Source organism: Gouania willdenowi, chromosome 11 (genome assembly GCF_900634775.1).
Source record: "Gouania willdenowi chromosome 11, fGouWil2.1, whole genome shotgun sequence".
NCBI lineage: Eukaryota > Metazoa > Chordata > Actinopteri > Blenniiformes > Gobiesocidae > Gouania > Gouania willdenowi.
In genome coordinates this window covers 32,365,921-32,387,397 of record NC_041054.1, presented here as the reverse complement: position 1 = coordinate 32,387,397, position 21,477 = coordinate 32,365,921, and the positions used below count along the sequence as shown (strand labels likewise).

At 35.6% G+C, this 21,477-nt stretch overlaps 1 protein-coding gene across 3 annotated transcripts in view; it reads left to right on the top strand.

Moving 5' to 3' along the window:
- Positions 1 to 851: 851 nt before the first annotated feature.
- Positions 852 to 21,477, top strand: part of slc66a2 (solute carrier family 66 member 2) — a 39,179-nt gene continuing 18,553 nt past the window's right edge. The window contains exons 1-5 of one of the 3 annotated variants that reach the window (XM_028461869.1): positions 852 to 874; positions 1,534 to 2,020; positions 3,994 to 4,127; positions 8,141 to 8,191; positions 16,264 to 16,480. In XM_028461869.1, coding sequence (XP_028317670.1) covers positions 1,818 to 2,020; positions 3,994 to 4,127; positions 8,141 to 8,191; positions 16,264 to 16,480 — 605 coding nt within the window. In that variant the 5' untranslated portion in view covers positions 852 to 874; positions 1,534 to 1,817. Of the gene's footprint in view, positions 875 to 1,307; positions 2,021 to 3,993; positions 4,128 to 8,140; positions 8,192 to 16,263; positions 16,481 to 21,477 lie in introns of those variants that run through there. The other 2 variants (XM_028461868.1, XM_028461870.1) reach the window with 2 other exon arrangements.

The window sequence follows — 21,477 nt, the reverse complement described above, 5'->3', positions numbered from 1 at the left end:
TTTGGATTTATAATGATGTAGACTTTGTTTTATCCATGTACAAATGTTGGTCTTTAGGTTATGAACATGTAGTTAATGTGTCAGTTGAATTTAAACTTTGTAAATTGACTTTTTTTGTAAGTTTTATGGTGCACATTTCCACGTGTTAGCTTACAGATTCTCTTGTGCATCTGCTAACAGGAGCTTGAGGCCTGTTTGCTGTCACTGTGTGGAAGAGACTGCATGTTACAGAGCCTTATGTGTTTTTCTGTTCATTTGTACAGACTACATCACTCTGCCTGTATTAAAAGACCAACCAGCAGCTGATTGTGGCTCTTCTTGATTTCACCACAACACAGAACACAACGCAGAATAGACAAAGGTTAACGGATGTGCATCGAACTTAAATGAAAAACTGATAAAGACTAAGCACACCCGTTACAATGGTGCAAAGAAGTGGAACAAACTGCAGCAGAGCTGAAGTCAGCATCACATGTGAACATTTTTAAATCAAAGTTAAAGGAACTTTTTTTCTCTACTGCGTATGATTGAGAGATTTATGGTCATGTTGATGATGTCATGTGTTTGTTGATGATTTTACTGATGATTTTAATTGATTTTACTGATGATTTTAAATGTTCTTATTGATTTTAAACAATTGAATGTTTTATCATGTAAAGCACATTGAGTTGCCTTGAGTATGAAATGCGCTATACAAATAAATTTGCCTTGCCTTTATGTTTCACACACTATCTGTGTTGTCACTTTAAGGACATTAAACATACTTTGCACATGTTTGTGTTTGTTCCAAAGAACCACAATGATTTGGAGCTAATAGCCTCTTTTATTGTGGAGGAGGAAGTGGCAGGAAGTGGTCAACTTCAGGGATATCAAGGTGAGTTGGGTTCACTTTAACTGGGAATTCTGAGTGCTGAAACATTACCAGATTATTAAAATACGTCTTTAACCTCATAAAATTATGACTTTATTCTCATGAAATTGTGACTATAACCTCGAAATATTACAACTTTAATCTCGTATTTCTCAGATTTCTTTTTATTTTCATGTAACACTAATAGTTGTTGTAGTAATAACATCCCTGGAGAAGTTAAAGCAGCTCGTTACGTCAGAGAATTTAGTTTGTCACACAGGAACATACATGATTAAAGTAAAACAGTCGATTAAAGATTGGATACAAGTGCATTATATACACTTATATTATTTAATATTTAAAAGAATATGAATAAACATGTTAAATAGTGTTGAACTAAACCCAAAATGAGCGGTTGGTAACAATAACTAATGCGGGGAAACGTTTTCAGTGTTTGGCAACTTTCAATGAACGCGTTACGTTTACGGAAGTAAATCTGCAGCGGAAACCAAACACAGGAGCCGGTAATGAAAGTGTTACAATGTTAGCTTTTCCTCCTCATTTACACTGATTTGTTGATTTAATTTACTTCGTTTGACTGAAGACGCTTTTTATACACTAGAAATAAAACAGAACTGGAGTTTGTTTAACGGGTTGTCGTCGCTGTGTGTTGTCCGCGGAAGGTTTAATGGTCCCGGTGTTAACACCGGTAACACCCGGGATGGGTCCGCACTGACGGATGAGCGTCTCCGGTCACACCAGGCATCCTCACAGGGAAGCAAAGAGCTCCAGGGACCGGGGACAGAGATCCACAGGCCGGGGATAGAGATCCAGAGGCCTGGGATAGAGATCCAGAGGCCGGGGATAGAGATCCAGAGGCCGGGGACAGAGCTCCAGGGACCGAATACAGAGATCCAGAGGCCGGGGATAGAGCTCCACAGGCCGGAGACAGTCCGCTGACCGCAGCATGGAGGAGGAGCTGATCATTCAGATCGTGTCCATCGTGAACACGCTGGTGTCGTGGGTGGCCGCTGGGGCCATCATGTTTGGGGGGGTGGTCCCCTACATCCCCCAGTACAGACACATCAGGAGGAGCCAGAACGCAGAGGGGTTCTCCACCTACGTGTGTCTGATGCTGCTGGTGGCCAACATCCTCAGGATCCTCTTCAGGTGGGTGACGTCATCATTCACTCACCTGCAGTCATGGGGGGTCAGAAGGGTGGGTGACCCTGTTTTATCCATACGTATTTATATAATGCATTTTAAAATATTTTGATATTGTTTATATGTGATTGTTTTAAATAAGATGGTTCTTAAGAACAGTTTTACACTAAAGACAATGATTTCTGCTGCATCAGGGCCCTAACTACACCCCCCCCCCCCCCCCAATCAGTGAGAATGGTACAACCCTGGTGTGCTGCTGCTGTGACAGATAGAATAATTTATCTATCTATCTGTCTATCTATCTATCTATCTATCTATCTATCTATCTATCTATCTATAATATCTATCTATCTATCTATAATATCTATCTATCTATCTATATATAATATCTATCTATATATCTATAATATCTATAATATCTATCTATCTATAATATCTATCTATCTATATATCTATAATATCTATATATCCATAATATCTATCTATAATATCTATATATCTATAATATCTATATATCTATCTATCTATAATACCTATCTATCTATATATCTATAATATCTATATATCCATAATAGCTATCTATAATATCTATATATCTATAATATCTATATTTATTTAGTGAACTGTGGATGTGACAGAGAGTGGGAGATAGACAGCAGCTGGAAACCATGTCTTTACTCAACAAAGGCGTAACTAGCTGTAAATGCTAGTTTTCACTAGTTCCACTGTGAGTTTAGCTCTACTTCTGCTGTGCTGAGATTGAAAATTCCATTTCAAAGCTACTGTTATTTAACGAGTGCTGAAAGGCTCATTTCATGGGGGAAAATGTTCAACTGCTGAATATACGAGGCAGGAGATGTTCCAACATCACAAAGAAAGGATAGACTTCTTCATGGTGAAGGGTTATTTATTTTCCAATTAAAATATGATGATAATGTACATTGCAATAAATAACAGTTAACTTAATGTAACTTTACAATAATAAGCTGTTGTATTCATAAAAATCTGATCATAACAATCATATTTTTTTATTATTATTGGTCAATGCTTTATCTGGTTAGGGTTCTATGTTTGTATTTTCTACAGTCTATGTATGTACCGGTGAAAGCCCCGCCCCCACCCTCTGTCTGTGTTTATAAAGCAGCATGAGCTCAGCTACAGAGTGGGTGGGCCGTCCTCTGGCCCTACGTCACTGTAGGGGGAGGAGGAAGTCAGTGTCCCATCTATAGACACGCCCACTCATGAATATGCATAAGTTGGCCATAAATCAGCCTGTTTCTGGAGTTGGTCAGAAAGTGACTTTTCAGAGGCTAAAACTGTGGAAAACAGGAGAGTTTGTGAAAATGAAATTTAAATATGATGTTTTTGGATTCTTAGAACAAATGGAGATGGTGAAAAATAACATGATATGGAACGTTAAGCATTTTGAACAATCTCTGTGCACGGGTACATCTCAGTACGTAGCAGTGACGTACTGAGAATATCAAACACTCTGTCCCCCCCCAGTGGCAGGTCAGCAGAATGCAGTGGTTTAATGACCCTTAAGTCATTGTTAAAAAACAACAAACATCATACCATACATACACACAGGAGGGAAAAAGGTACGAAAAAATCAATTATGGAGAGAAATAACGATTTTTATCAGGGTTTAAAAGGATTTTATTATATAATAAACTATATATAATCTATTCTTTGAAAATGTCTATCTATGAAAAGAAATAAATATTTATTTAAATTTTCTTTGTGTCATTTTTAAAATGAATATAATTATTATTAAACTAATGAAAGAAGTAAATATTCCCTCTTGTTTATTACTAGTATTGAGTGTTATTTCTAAATAGGTTTTTGTTGTATCATTGTATTCCTATATAGTCACTGTGTGTGTTTACTGTATGGACTGTATAAAGTCATGCTCAGAGGTTGCTTTGATATATGAAAGCGTACAGTAATGCTGATGTTTCTGCTGCTCTGCTCTTCAGATTTGGCCGTTACTACGAGACGCCGCTGCTGTGGCAGAGCATCATCATGATCTGCACCATGCTGGTGATGCTCAACCTGTGCACAGACGTACGCTCAGCCAATGAGATCAACACAAAGAGGCGGGCCTTCATAGGTCAGACAAGCAGCATCATCATCAAACACTACATTTATTTACTCAGCAGTTCTTCCAATATTTATTTAAATATTAAATAAGAATACATGTCTGTAATAATTACATGTATTATTACGTTACATGTATTATTCTAAATCCTACGTGAAACAGGACGTGTCGTTCCTGTAAGTAACTGAGGAAGTTTTTAACTGTGTGCATGAGCCCCACCCACCCCCACCCCCTCCTCATGCGTGTGTTACTACATACTTACACGAGGCTCCGCCCCCTGTAGTGGGCTGGTTCTACTGGGAGACAAAGCAAACTCGTGAGTCCTTGAATGCACCATGTGTTTTAAAATGAGCTCTACTATGACCTCTTGTGGTGGAGCTGCAGAAAGCATCTATAGAGGAAACGTGTGCACGCTTTCTTTGATGAATCATCATTTCTTTGTTATTGCCTCAGATTAAAATACATTTATAGAAAGTAGGGCTGGGCGATTAATGGAAAACTAACCCACGTAAAACAGCAGTTGGTTTCTTCCCTTTGTAATAGAACTAAATAATCAGACACTTGTTTAGTCTTAAAGGATCCTCCACTTTTTACAAGTTTGGTCTAAAACCTTCTAATTGTCTTTATTAGTAGATTTATGTCTAACTAAACACATTATTATACTTTACAGTTTAAAGCCTGTGTTCCTGATTACTTGCTAACTTCATCCACCAGAGCGTGTCAGCACACTGTTTAAGGGAGAGTAAAGTCCCCGAGGAGAGCTCTTTTTCTCTGCTTCACTGTCTACTACTGAATCTCAGAGTTGGTTGTAAGAATGTGCGATATGTTGTCAGAATCAGAATCAGAAATGTTTAATGGCCAAGTACAGTTTTAAAGACAGTACAAGGAATTTGTCTTGGTAGATGGTGCACGAAACAAAACAACAAAACAAAGAACAACCCAGCAACAATAATAATAATAATAGTGATAAATATAAAGGATGGGGGATAAATAAAGGATAAATAGGATATGTGTATATATATACTGTATATATATGTATATACAGTGCAGCAGATAATGTCATCAGAATCAGAATTCCTTTATTAAAGGTGCAGTCCGCAACTCTCCACTGCCTACAAACTTTCCAAAGGCCCTCCCTCAGAGGAGCTAACAAGCTAACGTTAGTCAGACAGCAACATCACAGTAATATAACATTCTCTGTTAAAAGCATATCACTGCAGTGCTTCTCTCTCTATGTGCACACACCTCAGCAGCATTATCACCAACACAGTGTCACTTACAGCAGCCAAACGGAGGCTGCTGCGTACACATGTGGGTGGGGGGACATAAGCCTGTTTTTTTCACACAAACTACTAGTTTGATGTAAAGCTGTCCTTACATAGTTACAGCTTTAGAAAATATGACAAATAGTTACTTTTATGAGAGTTGCAGACTGCACCTTTAATCCCAGGGGGAAATAGCTTTTGTTACAACAACAAAATCACAAATAAAAGAATGAAATGTTTAATAAAGACAAAAGAAAGAATAAACATTAAATAACTGTTTAATTAAGTAAAAGAGATCAGATACACACACACGACAGTAGTAGTAAATAAAGTAGGATAGATAATACTAATAATAATTATATTAATAATAATACAAATAATATACAAATATGATACAGATATTTACAACAATCAAGCTATGAGGTTACAGTGATCAATTATACAGACAGACAGACAGACAGACAGACAGACAGACATACACACAGACAAACAGACAGACAGACAGACACAGACAGACAGACACACAGACAGACAGACACATAGACACACACACACACACACACACACACACACACCCACACCCTGTAGCAGCATTTGTCTGACTCACAATCACAACAGTCTCCTAAATATCCCAAAAATAGCAGAATACTGGACCTTTAACACGTCGTGTGAAATAAATGTTAGCATTAAGCTAACGTCACTATTCATCCGTCCCAACTTGTCAAACGCAATATTTTTAATTATATTTTACGTGTTCACAGCTGGTCCCATTAGACAGTAATATAAATATTGTAATTATTACACTATTAGTTCAGCTCTCAGTAATTAATGATTAAATCATCAAGTCTGATCTAGTTTAATTATATGAGAGATATTTATCAACCATAACTTAATGTAACTCATCACATATAAAATAAACAGTGGTTTATATTAAACAGTAAAAACACTATTGGAGTTATTCTTGCTTTTCATGTAGTAATTTGATTATAAATGAGGAAATAAATGAATTACATACAATAACACTAATAGTGACCCATATGCACTAATATATGGTATAAAATATCAGCCCATATAGAATAGCTCTGAGTCAGCAGATATTGTAGCTTTTTAATGTATAAATGTGTTACTGCAGCACATTCTAGTGTTGATTTAATCAGTTTAATTTGTGTTTGTAGTGAACCTGTTTGGACTTTAAGTTGGCAATTGTTTTATTTATTTAGTCATTGTTTTTATTAATTGTAATTTGTATTGTTACCGTGATAAATACCAGAAGTTATGGTGAAACATTTTTTAGTCTATATCATCCATCTCTAGTTGGAACTGTCGCTCCCTGTGGTCACAGATTATTTTATGTTCTTTCTGTAAACAAAGAGGTTTACATCGACATCTTTAACACTTCCTGGTTTTTTAGAGCAACCACAAGCAGAACAAGTTGGTATTGTGACTGAAAAAGCTGCTAAATAATCTAAAATGTTACTAAATAATCTAAAATGTTACTAAATGATGTAAAAAGTTACTAAATAATGTAAAAAGCTACTAAATGATGTAAAAAGTTACTAAATGATGCAAAAAGTTACTAAATAATCTAAAAAGTTACTAAATAATCTAAAATGTTACTAAATAATATAAAATGTTACTAAATGATGTAAAAAACTGTTAAATTGTGTAAAATAGTTAGTAAATGATGTAAAAAAATAAATGATGTAAAAAAAATAAATGATGTAAAACGTTCCTAAATTATCTACAAAGTTACTGAATGATGTAAAAAGCTACTAAATAATCTAAAATGTTACTAAATGATGTAAAAAACTGCTAAAAGATGTAAAAAGCTACTAAATGATGCAAAAAGTTACTAAATAATCTAAAATGTTTCTAAATGATGTAAAAAGTTACTAAATTATCTAAAAAGCTACTAAATGATATAAAAAGCTGTTAAATTGTGTAAAAAAGTTAGTAAATGATGTAAAAAAATAAATGATGTAAAACGTTACTAAATAATCTACAAAGTCACTGAATGATGTTGTTACCTTGATCAATACCAGAAGTTATGGTGAAACATTTTTTAGTCTATATCACTATCTCTAGTTGGAACTGTTGGAATTATCTAAAAAGCTACTACATGATGTCAAAAGCTGCTAAATTATCTAAAAAATAATAATGATGTAAAATGATACTAAATGATGTAAAAAAAAAAATCTGTAAAATTATGTAAAAAAGTTACTAAATGATGTTAAAAAACCTAAATGATCTAAAAAATTAGTAAATGATGTAAAAAGCTGCTACATTTTGTAAAAAGTGTAGCAGCTTTTTACGTAAAAACATACAGTAACCCTAACATAGATTTAAACTGGAAAAATATTGCATCTTTAGTAAAATATTGTTATGATATTAATTTAGATGAATTAATTACAAAGTCTAATTAATTAATAGATCATTTTAATGAAGTCCCACCACTAATAAATATACACAGAATGAAGTGAGCGTAGAGAGGGACAAACATGGATATTGTTTATAATAGCTCAGCCTTAATACAGAGAGGTTGTAGATTAAACCTGGCATGCTTTATGTTTACATGACTCACAGTTTGGTCATTGAAACATTGACTTTATTGATCAACCTGAGATAGTTGTGTGTTCTCTGGCTTTGTGGTGTCTATTGATTCATTTAGTATTTTCACACCTTGGTGTTTCACTTCAATATTCTCTGAAGAAGTTTAGAAAACACTTCTTTTCTTTTTCCTCCATTGTTCTCCGTCTGTAGCGACAGATGGTAAGGACCACGAGGTCAGAACCCCTCAGAGGCTGTTTCTGGGTACGTACGCACCTGTCTGTCCTCCGCTAGCTCCTCCCCCTCCTCATCCACCACTAACTCATGTTCCTCCTGTTTAACACCAAGCATGTACTCGCATGTTCTTATAACACGTTGATCCTTTGACTCCGCCCACTGCATGCACCGCCATGTTTGTGCTTTATTTCACACACATGGAAACTGACTCAAACATTTAAAGGATTTTCAACTGTTTTTATGAATGTGTCATAAAACCTTCTAAATGTCCTTATTAGTAGATCTATGTCAAACAAAACACATTATTATGCACCATATTTATTTATTAACTTTAGTAAAATAGGACTACTTTATAGTTTTAGAGCCTGTGTTCCTCCAATAATGTGTTTTATTAGACATAGATCTACTAATGAAGACATTTAGAAGATTTATAAAAACAGGGGAGGATCCATTAAAACTAACATCTGACCAGAAATAACGTGTGTTTTAGGAACGTTGATGCTGATTGATCTCATACAGCGGAGCATTACAAATCATCATTAATGTAGGGAAAAACATTTTTACAAAGCATATATTAGAAGATCTTTCAGACTATAGAGCTCGTCTGTGTGACTCTGGAGACGTTTCTGCTGGCAGTCACTTTGTTTTTAAAGGTTGTGTTTATTGTTTCCAGTGTGATTTTATTTGTTGATGATTTGACGGATCATTTAGTCTTGGAACACATCCTGAAGCTTAAAATAGCAGATGTTTCAGTTTGGAAACTGAACCATGAAGGAACGTCTGTCAATGTTTTTTAATGGATGTTTTAAATCAACGTGTGCTCATTCCTGACCTTTAGACAAACACACAAAACAACTATAACTAAATAAAATGTTCCTGAATGGATTTATCATGGAACAAGCTGCTGAACAATGTGAGTTCACGCTCAGTCATGGCAGAAAAAAACAAGGAGAAAGTGTTTCAGAAGGGGGGGTGGAGCTTAGAGTGATGGGTATCGTATGAGATTAATCAGGCTTCATTTCCCCTAATCAACAAAATCTTTATTATTTTAATGCTATGTTTATTTTGTAAATCACAAAGTTTGCGTGGAAAGTGTTGTGCACATCTTTCAGGCCCTGTTTTGTGTGTGTGCACTGGTTACAAATGAAGCACGTCATGTGTAACACGTCATGTGTAACATACGTCATGTGTAACATACGTCATGTGTAGCACGTCATGTGTGTAACACGTCATGTGTGTAACACGTCATGTGTGTCATACGCCATGTGTAACACACGTCATGTGTAACACGTTGTGTGTAACACACGTGTAACACACGTCGTGTGTAGCACGTCATGTGTAACACATCATGTGTAACACACGTCATGTGTAACACACGTCATGTATGTCACACATGTAACAGACATGATGTATGTTACACATGATGTGAACATATGTTTCTCAGTGGGTCCAGTTCCCAGTGTTGATGCTGAACCAGTGTAGTACCATGTTTAGTCTCTACTAGTTAACTAGTTGAACCAGTGTAGTACTATGTTTAGTCTCTACTAGTTAACTAGTTGAACCAGTGTAGTACTATGTTTAGTCTCTACTAGTTAACTAGTTGAACCAGTGTAGTACTATGTTTAGTCTCTACTAGTTAACTAGTTGAACCAGTGTAGTACTATGTTTAGTCTCTACTAGTTAACTAGTTGAACCAGTGTAGTACTATGTTTAGTCTCTACTAGTTAACTAGTTGAACCAGTGTAGTACTATGTTTAGTCTCTACTAGTTAACTAGTTGAACCAGTGTAGTACCATGTTTAGTCTCTACTAGTTAACTAGTTGAACCAGTGTAGTACTATGTTTAGTCTCTACTAGTTAACTAGTTGAACCAGTGTAGTACTATGTTTAGTCTCTACTAGTTAACTAGTTGAACCAGTGTAGTACTATGTTTAGTCTCTACTAGTTAACTAGTTGAACCAGTGTAGTACTATGTTTAGTCTCTACTAGTTAACTAGTTGAACCAGTGTAGTACTATGTTTAGTCTCTACTAGTTAACTAGTTGAACCGGTGTAGTACTATGTTTAGTCTCTACTAGTTAACTAGTTGAACCGGTGTAGTACCATGTTTAGTCTCTACTAGTTAACTAGTTGAACCGGTGTAGTACCATGTTTAGTCTCTACTAGTTAACTAGCTGAACCAGTGTAGTACTATGTTTAGTCTCTACTAGTTAACTAGCTGAACCGGTGTAGTACTATGTTTAGTCTCTACTAGTTAACTAGTTGAACCGGTGTAGTACTATGTTTAGTCTCTACTAGTTAACTAGTTGAACCGGTGTAGTACCATGTTTAGTCTCTACTAGTTAACTAGTTGAACCAGTGTAGTACCATGTTTAGTCTCTACTAGTTAACTAGTTGAACCAGTGTAGTACCATGTTTAGTCTCTACTAGTTAACTAGTTGAACCAGTGTAGTACTATGTTTAGTCTCTACTAGTTAACTAGTTGAACCAGTGTAGTACTATGTTTAGTCTCTACTAGTTAACTAGTTGAACCAGTGTAGTACTATGTTTAGTCTCTACTAGTTAACTAGTTGAACCAGTGTAGTACTATGTTTAGTCTCTACTAGTTAACTAGTTGAACCAGTGTAGTACTATGTTTAGTCTCTACTAGTTAACTAGTTGAACCAGTGTAGTACTATGTTTAGTCTCTACTAGTTAACTAGTTGAACCAGTGTAGTACTATGTTTAGTCTCTACTAGTTAACTAGTTGAACCAGTGTAGTACTATGTTTAGTCTCTACTAGTTAACTAGCTGAACCAGTGTAGTACTATGTTTAGTCTCTACTAGTTAACTAGTTGAACTAACTGATTCACACTAGTACTCTAGTAAAGCAAATGCAAAGGATGGAGGGAATTTATAACCAAACCAAGCTCTTTGATTGGTTGTAATATTTTAGGAAGCCAATGGATATCCAGACTTTACTATTCCCCGCCTCTTTAACCCTTTGGTATTTAAAGTGGTTTCCATGGTAGTTGTATTAACATCCTTTGATCTTAAAGTGGAAGGAGACACACGTACATTAACGTAAACATTTAAAACCTTAAACTATAATCTGTAGTTCACAGGATCAATAGTTTGTGACTGAACTTAAACCTGACGCATAAATAATAATGTGGTTAAAATCTAGAGTTTGAATCATTGACTTTGTTCTTTTTCATATTTATTATAATTATGTTCTAGTTGTTCTGTGTTCAGACACCAGGTGGCAGTAGAAACCAGTGATTGGAGAGTTCATACTGTGGACATGTAGCATCAGTTATTAATCAGTCATTGATCAGTTATTAATCAGTCATTGATCAGTTATTGATCAGTTATTAATCAGTCATTGATCAGTTATTAATCAGTCATTGATCAGTCATTGATCAGTTATTAATCAGTCATTGATCAGTTATTAATCAGTCATTGATCAGTCATTGATCAGTTATTAATCAGTCATTGATCAGTCATTGATCAAACATCTGCTAATTACTTAATTACGTTATTACTCAGTCTGTTTCACTTTATATCAAGTTTAAATGATTTATTAACTTAACATTATTCATTTCTCCAGAGTAAGTTCATTAGTTAATATAGTTTATATTTTATAATAAGTGATGCTAACAACATGATGCTCTATTGCACATGTGTCAAACTTAAGGTCCGGGGGCCAAATTTGGCCCTAAAGTAAAAATGTCAGATATCATATCTCAGTCCGTTAATATACACACATTCAATGAAGCTCCACAACATTTACAGCTCACAGTTTTCTTATGATTATATATCACATGATGAAGTCATTTCAATCACTTTGATAAAATAACTAAATTATTCTAAAATCCTGCAGTTTTTCTCAAATTATTCCACAGAATTCCCCTAAATTACAACCAAACTAAGTATTTGTAAGTAAAACTCCTGCAAAGAATGAAATCTGTCAATTATAGTTTGGATATTGTTACATATTTTATATCATTTATACGTGCAAGGACAAATCTGACGTGAGATCAAATGTTTAACTTTCAACATTTAATTTAATCAAAAATACATTAGAATTAAAAACAACCATTTACATTCAAAGAAAAACTAAATGTTTTTTTTGTGTGTTTTATTCTTTTGGAATTTAATAATAAAAACAAAGCACAATATGACCCAAATCAAAAACATGATTTTCAATAAATTTTAATTCACTTGAATAAAAAAAAAAATACAAAAAATAATGTCAGTCAAATAAAAAAAATGTTCAAATGCAATTATTTGGGGTGTCAAATATATTTGTTTGCATTCAAACAAAAATAGTTTATTTGATCTAAATAAAGTTGTGTTTTTGGTTAAAGCTGTTTTTCTATGAAATGAAAAGATAAAATCTCTTCACATTTTGTTCTACTGTAATAATATTGTTTGTTGTCCAAGCCTTTGATATTTGATAATGAATCTCACAGCTTTGCATCACAATAATGTGAAGTTTGTGGCTAATTTATTCAAGTTTTTTTAAATTTTTGGTTTGAAATTAGAACACAGAGCTAACAAACTTTATAAAAGAGGTCATTTCTTTAATTGTAGTTTCTATAGTTTTAATCCTGTATTAAATTAGATGAAATGTGTAGACCTGTGATTAGCATGCTAATGTAAAATGACTACTGTGTAATTATGTGATCCCAATGGAACACAGATTCTTTAAGGTCAACATGAAAGGAGGATTTAAAATGTTAGCATAATGCTGCCTTTGATGTCATTACAAAGTTAGCACGACATGCTAAAGCGTCTCCATTTGTGTTAAATCCAAACGTTCACCATGAGAGGAAACTTTTTGTATTTGCTCCACTTCTTGTCACGGTTCTTTGAGCAATGATGTGCCGTGTTACCATGGTAACGACATCACTATATGATGTTAGGACTCAGGCTCACTCATTCAACCCCCTTAAGTTAAGATTATTTTATACATGATGACAAAGTTAAGCTAATGTTAGCTTTGTTAGTGTAATAGTGAAGCTAACAGGGTGGAGCTAGTTTTCAGTCTCACACACTATAACATGCACGTTCATTGTTGAGTTCCAGGAAGAGCAGCAGGTGCTTTTCACGTACACGATGTGAGAGCACAGAGCTGTTAGTGCTGACTGCAGCTTTATTTATCACCCTTTGTTTTCACTAAACTCTAATCAATGCTCCTTTGTTCCCATAAAGCACCGTGTCGTTATGATGACTGACAGATCCTCAGATAACACATTGTTTTATTTATAAGGTTACTATGGTTACATGGGGGCACAAGGTTTCTGGAATATTCCAGAATATAAACCTTAGATGGGAGTTATTCATTGGAATTAATCAGTTATTGTGTTTAATTTTAAACAACTCTATCATAACTATTAGCTTCCATGAAAAATAATATAATTTAAATACATAGCGTATTTCTGTACCTGAGACTTGATAGTTTGTAATGATGGGAGTGCAGTGCAGAATCTAGAAAAACATGAATATATCTGAGTTAAATGTAAGTTAGTGCTTTGTGAACAATGTAATCATAATATTATTTATTAATATTACACATTATGTTAGCACTCAGTGATAGAAATAATAAACACTATTTAGTTGTTTAAGATCATTTCTTGTTTTCATTGATTCAGTCATAAACCAACATACATTTAAACTGGAAAACATTGCTTCTCTTGTCAAATATTTTTAGGAAAATAATTTATATTCATTAATTACAAAGTCTCTAATTAATTAGATTTTTTTTTTTTTAATCTAGTCCAAACTCTAATTTCTATATTTGCATTTTGCATGAAGTCCTGTGATTACACAGTGTTTGACATATTGGTCCATTTATACACTAAACAGTGTAAATGTGTGATATTGTCCTAAAACATGCATCTGAAGCATTTCTGTGTCATGTTTGGGCCTCATTTATAAACAAAAATAAAACTTCAGATTGTTTTATTCAAAACGTGAATTCTAAACTTTCCGTCTGTTTTCCGTTTTATTTATTTAGTGTTTTTTAAGTCATTGTATGTGTTTACCTTGTTTCCCAACATGTCTGCTGTAGAACAAATCATCTTAAATACTGTATAATCACTGTTTTTATATTGATCCTGATGTTACTGATCAGTCAGAGGAACATTGTGACAGGTGTAATTCTTCTTCTTCTATAGATATTAGTGACAGGCTTTAACAACGCAACAACCAACAGTGTGTGTGTATATAAACAGTCTTCTAAAGGAGGAACTATAGCTTTAGAGCTACACAGTGACATTTCATCTTCATGACATCCATTGTTGGTGACGGTGCTACCTAGGTAGAACGGTCTCTCCATGGTTTTATTTACAGTATTATCACTGGTCCCTGATGTAAGGGGTGGGGGGAGGGGAGGGAGGGGGTCCCAGACTCATCATCAGGCCAAACCGTGACATGAAGATAAAAGGTAGTAGATGTTATCATGGCAGGATGACTGCATGTCATAGATGTTTTAGGTAGTGATGTAGTCCTTCACCACCCTCACTGCTCCATAGCTACAGGTTCTACCACGTGTGTTCACTGGTAGAATTATAAACACTTTTATGCATCGTTGACAGGACTACGCCTCCCACAATGCACTGCACCAAACTTTACAGTGGAGATGAAAACTAACATTTATTTAAGTAAATAGTGTTTGATGCTACACTGAGTCTGTATTTACACACACACACCTCCAGGCCTGGTTCTGTCTCTAACACAATAAACCATGTGATCACTGAGCAGCTCTGGGTTTGTCTCAAACCATCAGGGATGTTGATCCTAATCTTCTCTGACATTGATTGTGCATGTGTTCCTCTGTGTGCTGTATGAGGTCCTCTCTGGAGGCCATGGATGTGCTTCACAGATAAGGAAACGCTTGGTTTCAGCATAATTGAGTGAGTGGGCTCCATGTGTTGTTTAGCTGTGAGCCATGATTACATTCCATGGTTTACTCTTTCATCTTCTTCTTCTGTGTAGTTTTACAGCGTTTGGCAACCAAAGCAAGGAGCACCACTGTCCACACTCTAACATCTCATTCAGCTCAACGTATTTATGGGCCTTTCTCAGCATCTCACCCACAACCATCTACTGCATGTAAAATCAGAGGAAGGAAGCCTTAGCATCACTGGCGCTACATGTGTTGAAGTGTTGTAGATTAATGAGAACCTGTAAGTTCACCTCACATACCCTGAGCCATGATTCATTGATTTCCTTCCGTTGTGAACGTGGTGTGAAACGTCTCAGCTTCAGTGTGAAGTTAGGTTAAAAAATAGAGTTTTGGCTTTGCTTCGTTAGTGCAAAGAAGGAGATGTGAAGTGAGAAGTTTGGTGCCTCAGACTTTGTTAGCTGCTCTGGAACTAGCATAGTAGCATAGTAGCATATTTAGCTGTGACCGTATTGATAGAGAGCTGAATTATGTCTGACTGTTTCATTCACTCAGCCTTTACTGAGGATCAGTTGGAACAGGGGCCACATGTGGCCCTTGTGTGGTGTGCTCCAAAAACACACAATATTACAGAAAAATACACAAAAAAATACACTAAACACAACATATAAAATATAATAACAAAAATTTACAAAATGACAACAAAACCACTCAGATATTACAGAAAATTTCACAAAAGGACAACAAATATATGCAAATGAAATTCACTAAATTACACTTACAACACACCCGATGACAACATAACACAAAAATACACAAAACCTAGAAAAGGAGCAGAAATTTACAGAATGACAACAAAAATGCACAAAATGACACTAACAACTCACCAGTCAACAACATGATGAAAAAAAATAATGTGAAAATATACAAAACAATAAGAAAAATACACAAAATGACTCCAGAAACACAAAACAACAACAAAAACAAGAGCTAAGCGATGACAGGTAAAAAAAAAATACACACAAAGCTCTTTGTAGTTTCCTGTTAATGCTCTGATTGGTCATTCATCTAAATGTTTACATGAATGTTGATCATGTGACCCTCAGATCAGATTCAATCATGTTTGTGGCCCCGCCCCTGTGATAAACAAAAACTATTTTTTTTCTAATTTATATCTAAAGTCTTCTTCTCTTCTTTTCTGTGCGTGTTCAGACTTTGACTGGAACTACTTCTGGTCATGGAGCCACTTCCTGGATTACGTCCAGTGTGTGTTGGCCTTTACGATGGTGGCGGCGTACATCACCTACATCCTCCTGGACTCAGCGGTCTACGTGGAGGCGTTGGGTTTCCTGGCTGTGTTCACTGAGGCCATGTTGGGTTCACCACAACTCTACTGTAACTACCACAACAAGTCTACTGAAGGAATGAGGTACACAACCAACCTCTACACACCTCCTAGCATTAGTCTAAACACCACCTAGCATTAGTCTACACACCTCCTAGCATTAGTCTAAACACTACCTAGCATTAATCTACACACCTCCTAGCATTAGTCTAAACACCACCTAGCATTAGTCTACACACCTCCTAGCATTAGTCTAAACACCACCTAGCATTAGTCTACACACCTCCTAGCATTAGTCTAAACACCACCTAGCATTAATCTACACACCTCCTAGCATTAGTCTAAACACCACCTAGCATTAGTCTACACACCTCCTAGCATTAGTCTAAACACCACCTAGCATTAGTCTACACACCTCCTAGCATTAGTCTACACACCTCCTAGCATTAGTCTAAACACCACCTAGCATTAGTCTTAACACCACCTAGCAATAGTCTAAACACCTCCGAGCATTAGTCTACACACCTCCTAGCATTAGTCTAAACACCACCTAGCAATAGTCTAAACACCTCCTAGCATTAGTCTAAACACCTCCTAGCATTAGTCTAAACACCTCCTAGCATTAGTCTAAACACCACCTAGCATTAATCTAAACACCTCACAGCATTAGTCTAAACACCACCTAGCATTAATCTAAACACCTCACAGCATTAGTCTAAACACCTCCTAGCATTAGTCTAAACACCACCTAGCATTAGTCTAAACACCTCATAGCATTAGTCTAAACACCTCCTAGCATTAGTCTAAACACCACCTAGCATTAATCTAAACACCTCATAGCATTAGTCTAAACACCTCCTAGCATTAGTCTAAACACCTCCTAGCATTAGTCTAAACACCACCTAGCATTAGTCTAAACACCACCTAGCATTAGTCTAAACACCACCTAGCATTAGTCTACACACCACCTAGCATTAGTCTACACACCACCTAGCATTAGTCTACACACCACTAGGGTTGGGCGATATGACGATATAAAACCGTCTTACGATCTCCAAAGCTGACGATCTGTATTTTTTGAGAGATCGTAGGATCGTGATATAAGCATATATTTGTGAAAGCCGAAGGCGCTGCTCTTTTCCTTCCTCTCCCTCTCCCCCTCCCCCTCCACTCTGGCAGTGGTGACATGTGACCTTTAACCAATCAGAGTGATCGGTGCACGTAATCCCCTCCCCTGTGTTTCATTCATCAACAAGCACGGAGCATGGCGGTCGCAGCGGAGAGCGGAGATTATGTCCCGAAAAGAAACTCCACGTCCATAATTTGGAACTGGTTTGGCTTCGCCCCACACGACAAAGAGCATAATAATATAATATGCAAAGTGTGCACGGAGACGGTAAAGGCAACAGACGGCAATACCACGAACTTGTTTAACCATTTGAAGCGAAAACATAATAAACAGTATAGTGAAAGTCGAGCTGTACAAGCAGCTAAATCACCCCCCGCAGCGGCCGCTTCAAAACTACAGCAAAAGATATCAGATGCCTTCGCTAAACTTACACCTTATGATAGAGGCAGTCAACGCTGGAACACTATTACAGATGCTGTGGCTCTTCATATAGTAAAGGATATGTGTCCGCTACAAACGGTGGAAGGAGTGGGCTTTAAGAAGATGGTAGAAGTTTTGGATAAGCGCTTCCAACACCGTCATCCCACGCATGTATACAGACTGTCGAAGTAAAGTTGCTCAAAAAATACTAAATGTGCAGTTCTATGCCACAACAAGTGATCTATGGTCCAGCAGAACATTTGAACCATATTTGAGCATAACAGTTCATTACATCGACAACTGGGTGCTGCGCAATGCGACTCTGCAAACTACGTATTTCCCAGAGGATCACACTGGTGAACTAATAGCTGCAGGATTAAGAGAGGCTCTGGAGTCGTGGGACATGGATGAAAAAAAAAATGACGTGCATGACGACAGACAGCGGGGCTAATATGGTGAAAGACTTGCACTTTCTTTTAACCAAAAGTTCATTTGTGCACTAAAATTATTTTGCCTCATTGGATGAGCCCTTATACGATTGTTGTCATTGCAAGTTGCACTAATTTACACTTAAAAGTATTACTTGAAAACTTGACAGTAAAAAACTAGACTGTGAATTTTGTTAGTTTATATGTAATCTTATAGTTGATGTGAGTTTGTTTGTGTGTTCATAAGTTGTACAACATTGAAATAAATTGAAAAAAAAAAATGTTTTTGCTTGTTTCAACAAAAATTAGCATGTTAATTAAAAGTGTGCTTTATTAAAAAAAAAAAAAAAAAACCGTGATAAAATCAAAATCGTGAGTTTGACTTTGAAAAATCGTGATATTAATTTTTTTCCATATCGCCCAGCCCTACACACCACCCAGCATTAGTCTAAACACCACCTAGCATTAGTCTACACACCACCTAGCATTAGTCTACACACCTCCTAGCATTAGTCTAAACACCTCCTAGCATTAGTCTACACACCTTCTAGCATTAGTCTAAACACCACCCAGCATTAGTCTAAACACCACCCAGCATTAGTCTAAACACCACCTAGCATTAGTCTACACACCTCCTAGCATTAGTCTACACACCACCTAGCATTAGTCTAAACACCTCCTAGCATTAGTCTACACACCTTCTAGCATTAGTCTAAACACCACCTAGCATTAGTCTAAACACCACCTAGCATTAGTCTAAACACCACCTAGCATTAGTCTACACACCTCCTAGCATTAGTCTAAACACCACCTAGCATTAGTCTACACACCTTCTAGCATTAGTCTAAACACCACCTAGCATTAGTCTACACACCTCCTAGCATTAGTCTAAACACCACCTAGCATTAGTCTAAACACCACCTAGCTATAGCATACACCAGTGGTTCCCAAACTGCGTGGTCCAGGTGTGCAGCAGGATTTTGGTACAACAACCAGACATTATATTATTATTATTTGGTGCTCTATAAAATCCTTGTTAACAGAATTGACCAATGAAAACTGAATACACTGTTGAACGCGGAGGATAAGGAACGTTTTTTTTATGGGGAAATGTTTCCGGGGACGGTTTATTAGGTAGAACATGAGCAGTTTCACTGAGTCAGAGCGTTTACAACATCTGTGCTACACAACATCTGTGGATAAAGTTGTTTGTTGCTGAGGACGAGCTCATCCATTTGTTGTTGTTTAATTATTACGGCCCGGAATGATGTCATTAGGATCATTTGAATTAGTGAATTTAAATTAAGTTGATCAAAACTTAATCAATAAGCCTGATCTGAGTCAGTAAATCATTGATCCCTGAGTGGAATTTGCAATTATGTGACATTAATGTTGCTCTCATATATATTTATATGACATATAAATATAATAGTGTAAATAATGTGAATAGTGAGAATAGTGTAAATAATGTGATTAGTGTAAATATAATAGTGTAAATAATGTGATTGGTGTAAATAGAATAGTGTATATAGTTAGATTAGTGTATATAGTGAGATTAGTGTAAATAATGTGATTAGTGTAAACAGAATAGTGTGTATAGTGTAAATATTATAGTGTGTATAGTGAGAATGGTGTAAATAGTGTGTATAGTGTAAATATAATACTGTGAATAGTGAGAATGGTGTAAATATAATAGTGTAAATAGTGTCTGGTTGAAACTGGTTCATTTTAAAGAGACAGTGTCTTCATTCTGGTCAGACGTGTTCATGTCGTGTTGTTCAGATTAAAGATCTTCTCCTGCTGCTCATGGTTCAGTGTCTGAACCAGAGACCGTAATGTCTAAACAAGCGTCCCTAAAACAGTCCCAGCACCCCCTTTTGTTTAATCAGAGTATTGTGTTGGATCCATTTTTATCCACTGATTATTCTCCACCACAAAGTGTGAAGGAGGACATAGGTTTGAGCTCCAACTGTTTCAGATATGATAATCAGTGTGTTTCAGGGTATCAATACTTTGATAGTTTTTATTGTCCTTGTTCTGTTTCTTTTTATGATTGATCCTTCCAGCACGTTTCCATTACACAATGACTCACTGTCATTATGAACATTGATTCTGTTGCATCACATTAAGCCATCATAACCCATTAGTGATGTTCATCTCAAACAGGAAGTGGAATATTTATTATCTACCAAGTTAATGACAATGGGATATTGAGTCATTTTCTAAAGTGGAAGACAGCAGCAGTCGTGTTAAAAAAAAAAAAAAATATATATATATATACAGTATATATATATATATATATATATATATATATATATATATATATATATATATATATATATACAGTATATAAATGAATAAAGTGACATGTCCTCCCTTTGGAATCTGTTGTTTGGTAGAAGACATGTTTTTTTTGTTTGTGATGTGTTTGGCCCTTTAAAGCATATATATTTTAATGTTTAGCATTAAAACACAGATGTTAAATATTGGTAAATAAAGTGCTGGGCTGGGATAGGAGTGTTGTGTTAACAGCAGGATGAACTAAGCTATACAAGATAAATCACATCGAAACCTGTTCTTTCAGCTCTTTATGTCTGTGATATTATTTATTTATCTCTTAAATAAGCACCTCATGTTGTCTGCTGCTGATGATGTTGCAGTTAAAGTCACACTAACACTTTATTCATCATTTAACACATCAACACAAACACTATTAAACACTTTTCAATGAAATATAAACCAATAACTATACTGTATGATGAACGTCCTACTGTGTATAATTCTATACATTATAGTTCCAAAGCAGCCCAGTGTGGATGTTGTTCTGACATCACACACACCAAAGTAAACACACACAATGACTACAAAAAATATATATATATATATATATATATAAGAAAAATATACAAGATGTCAACAAGAGTACACAAAAATAACAGAACATTATCTACTAAAACCTACAAAATGTCTAAAAACAACAATAAAAACACAGAATAAGAGAACAATTATCTAGACACAAAAACACACAAAAACACAAAAACTCAAAAAGAACAACATGAAATGGAGAAAAAATGCACAAAATGCCAAAAATAAATCACAAGATG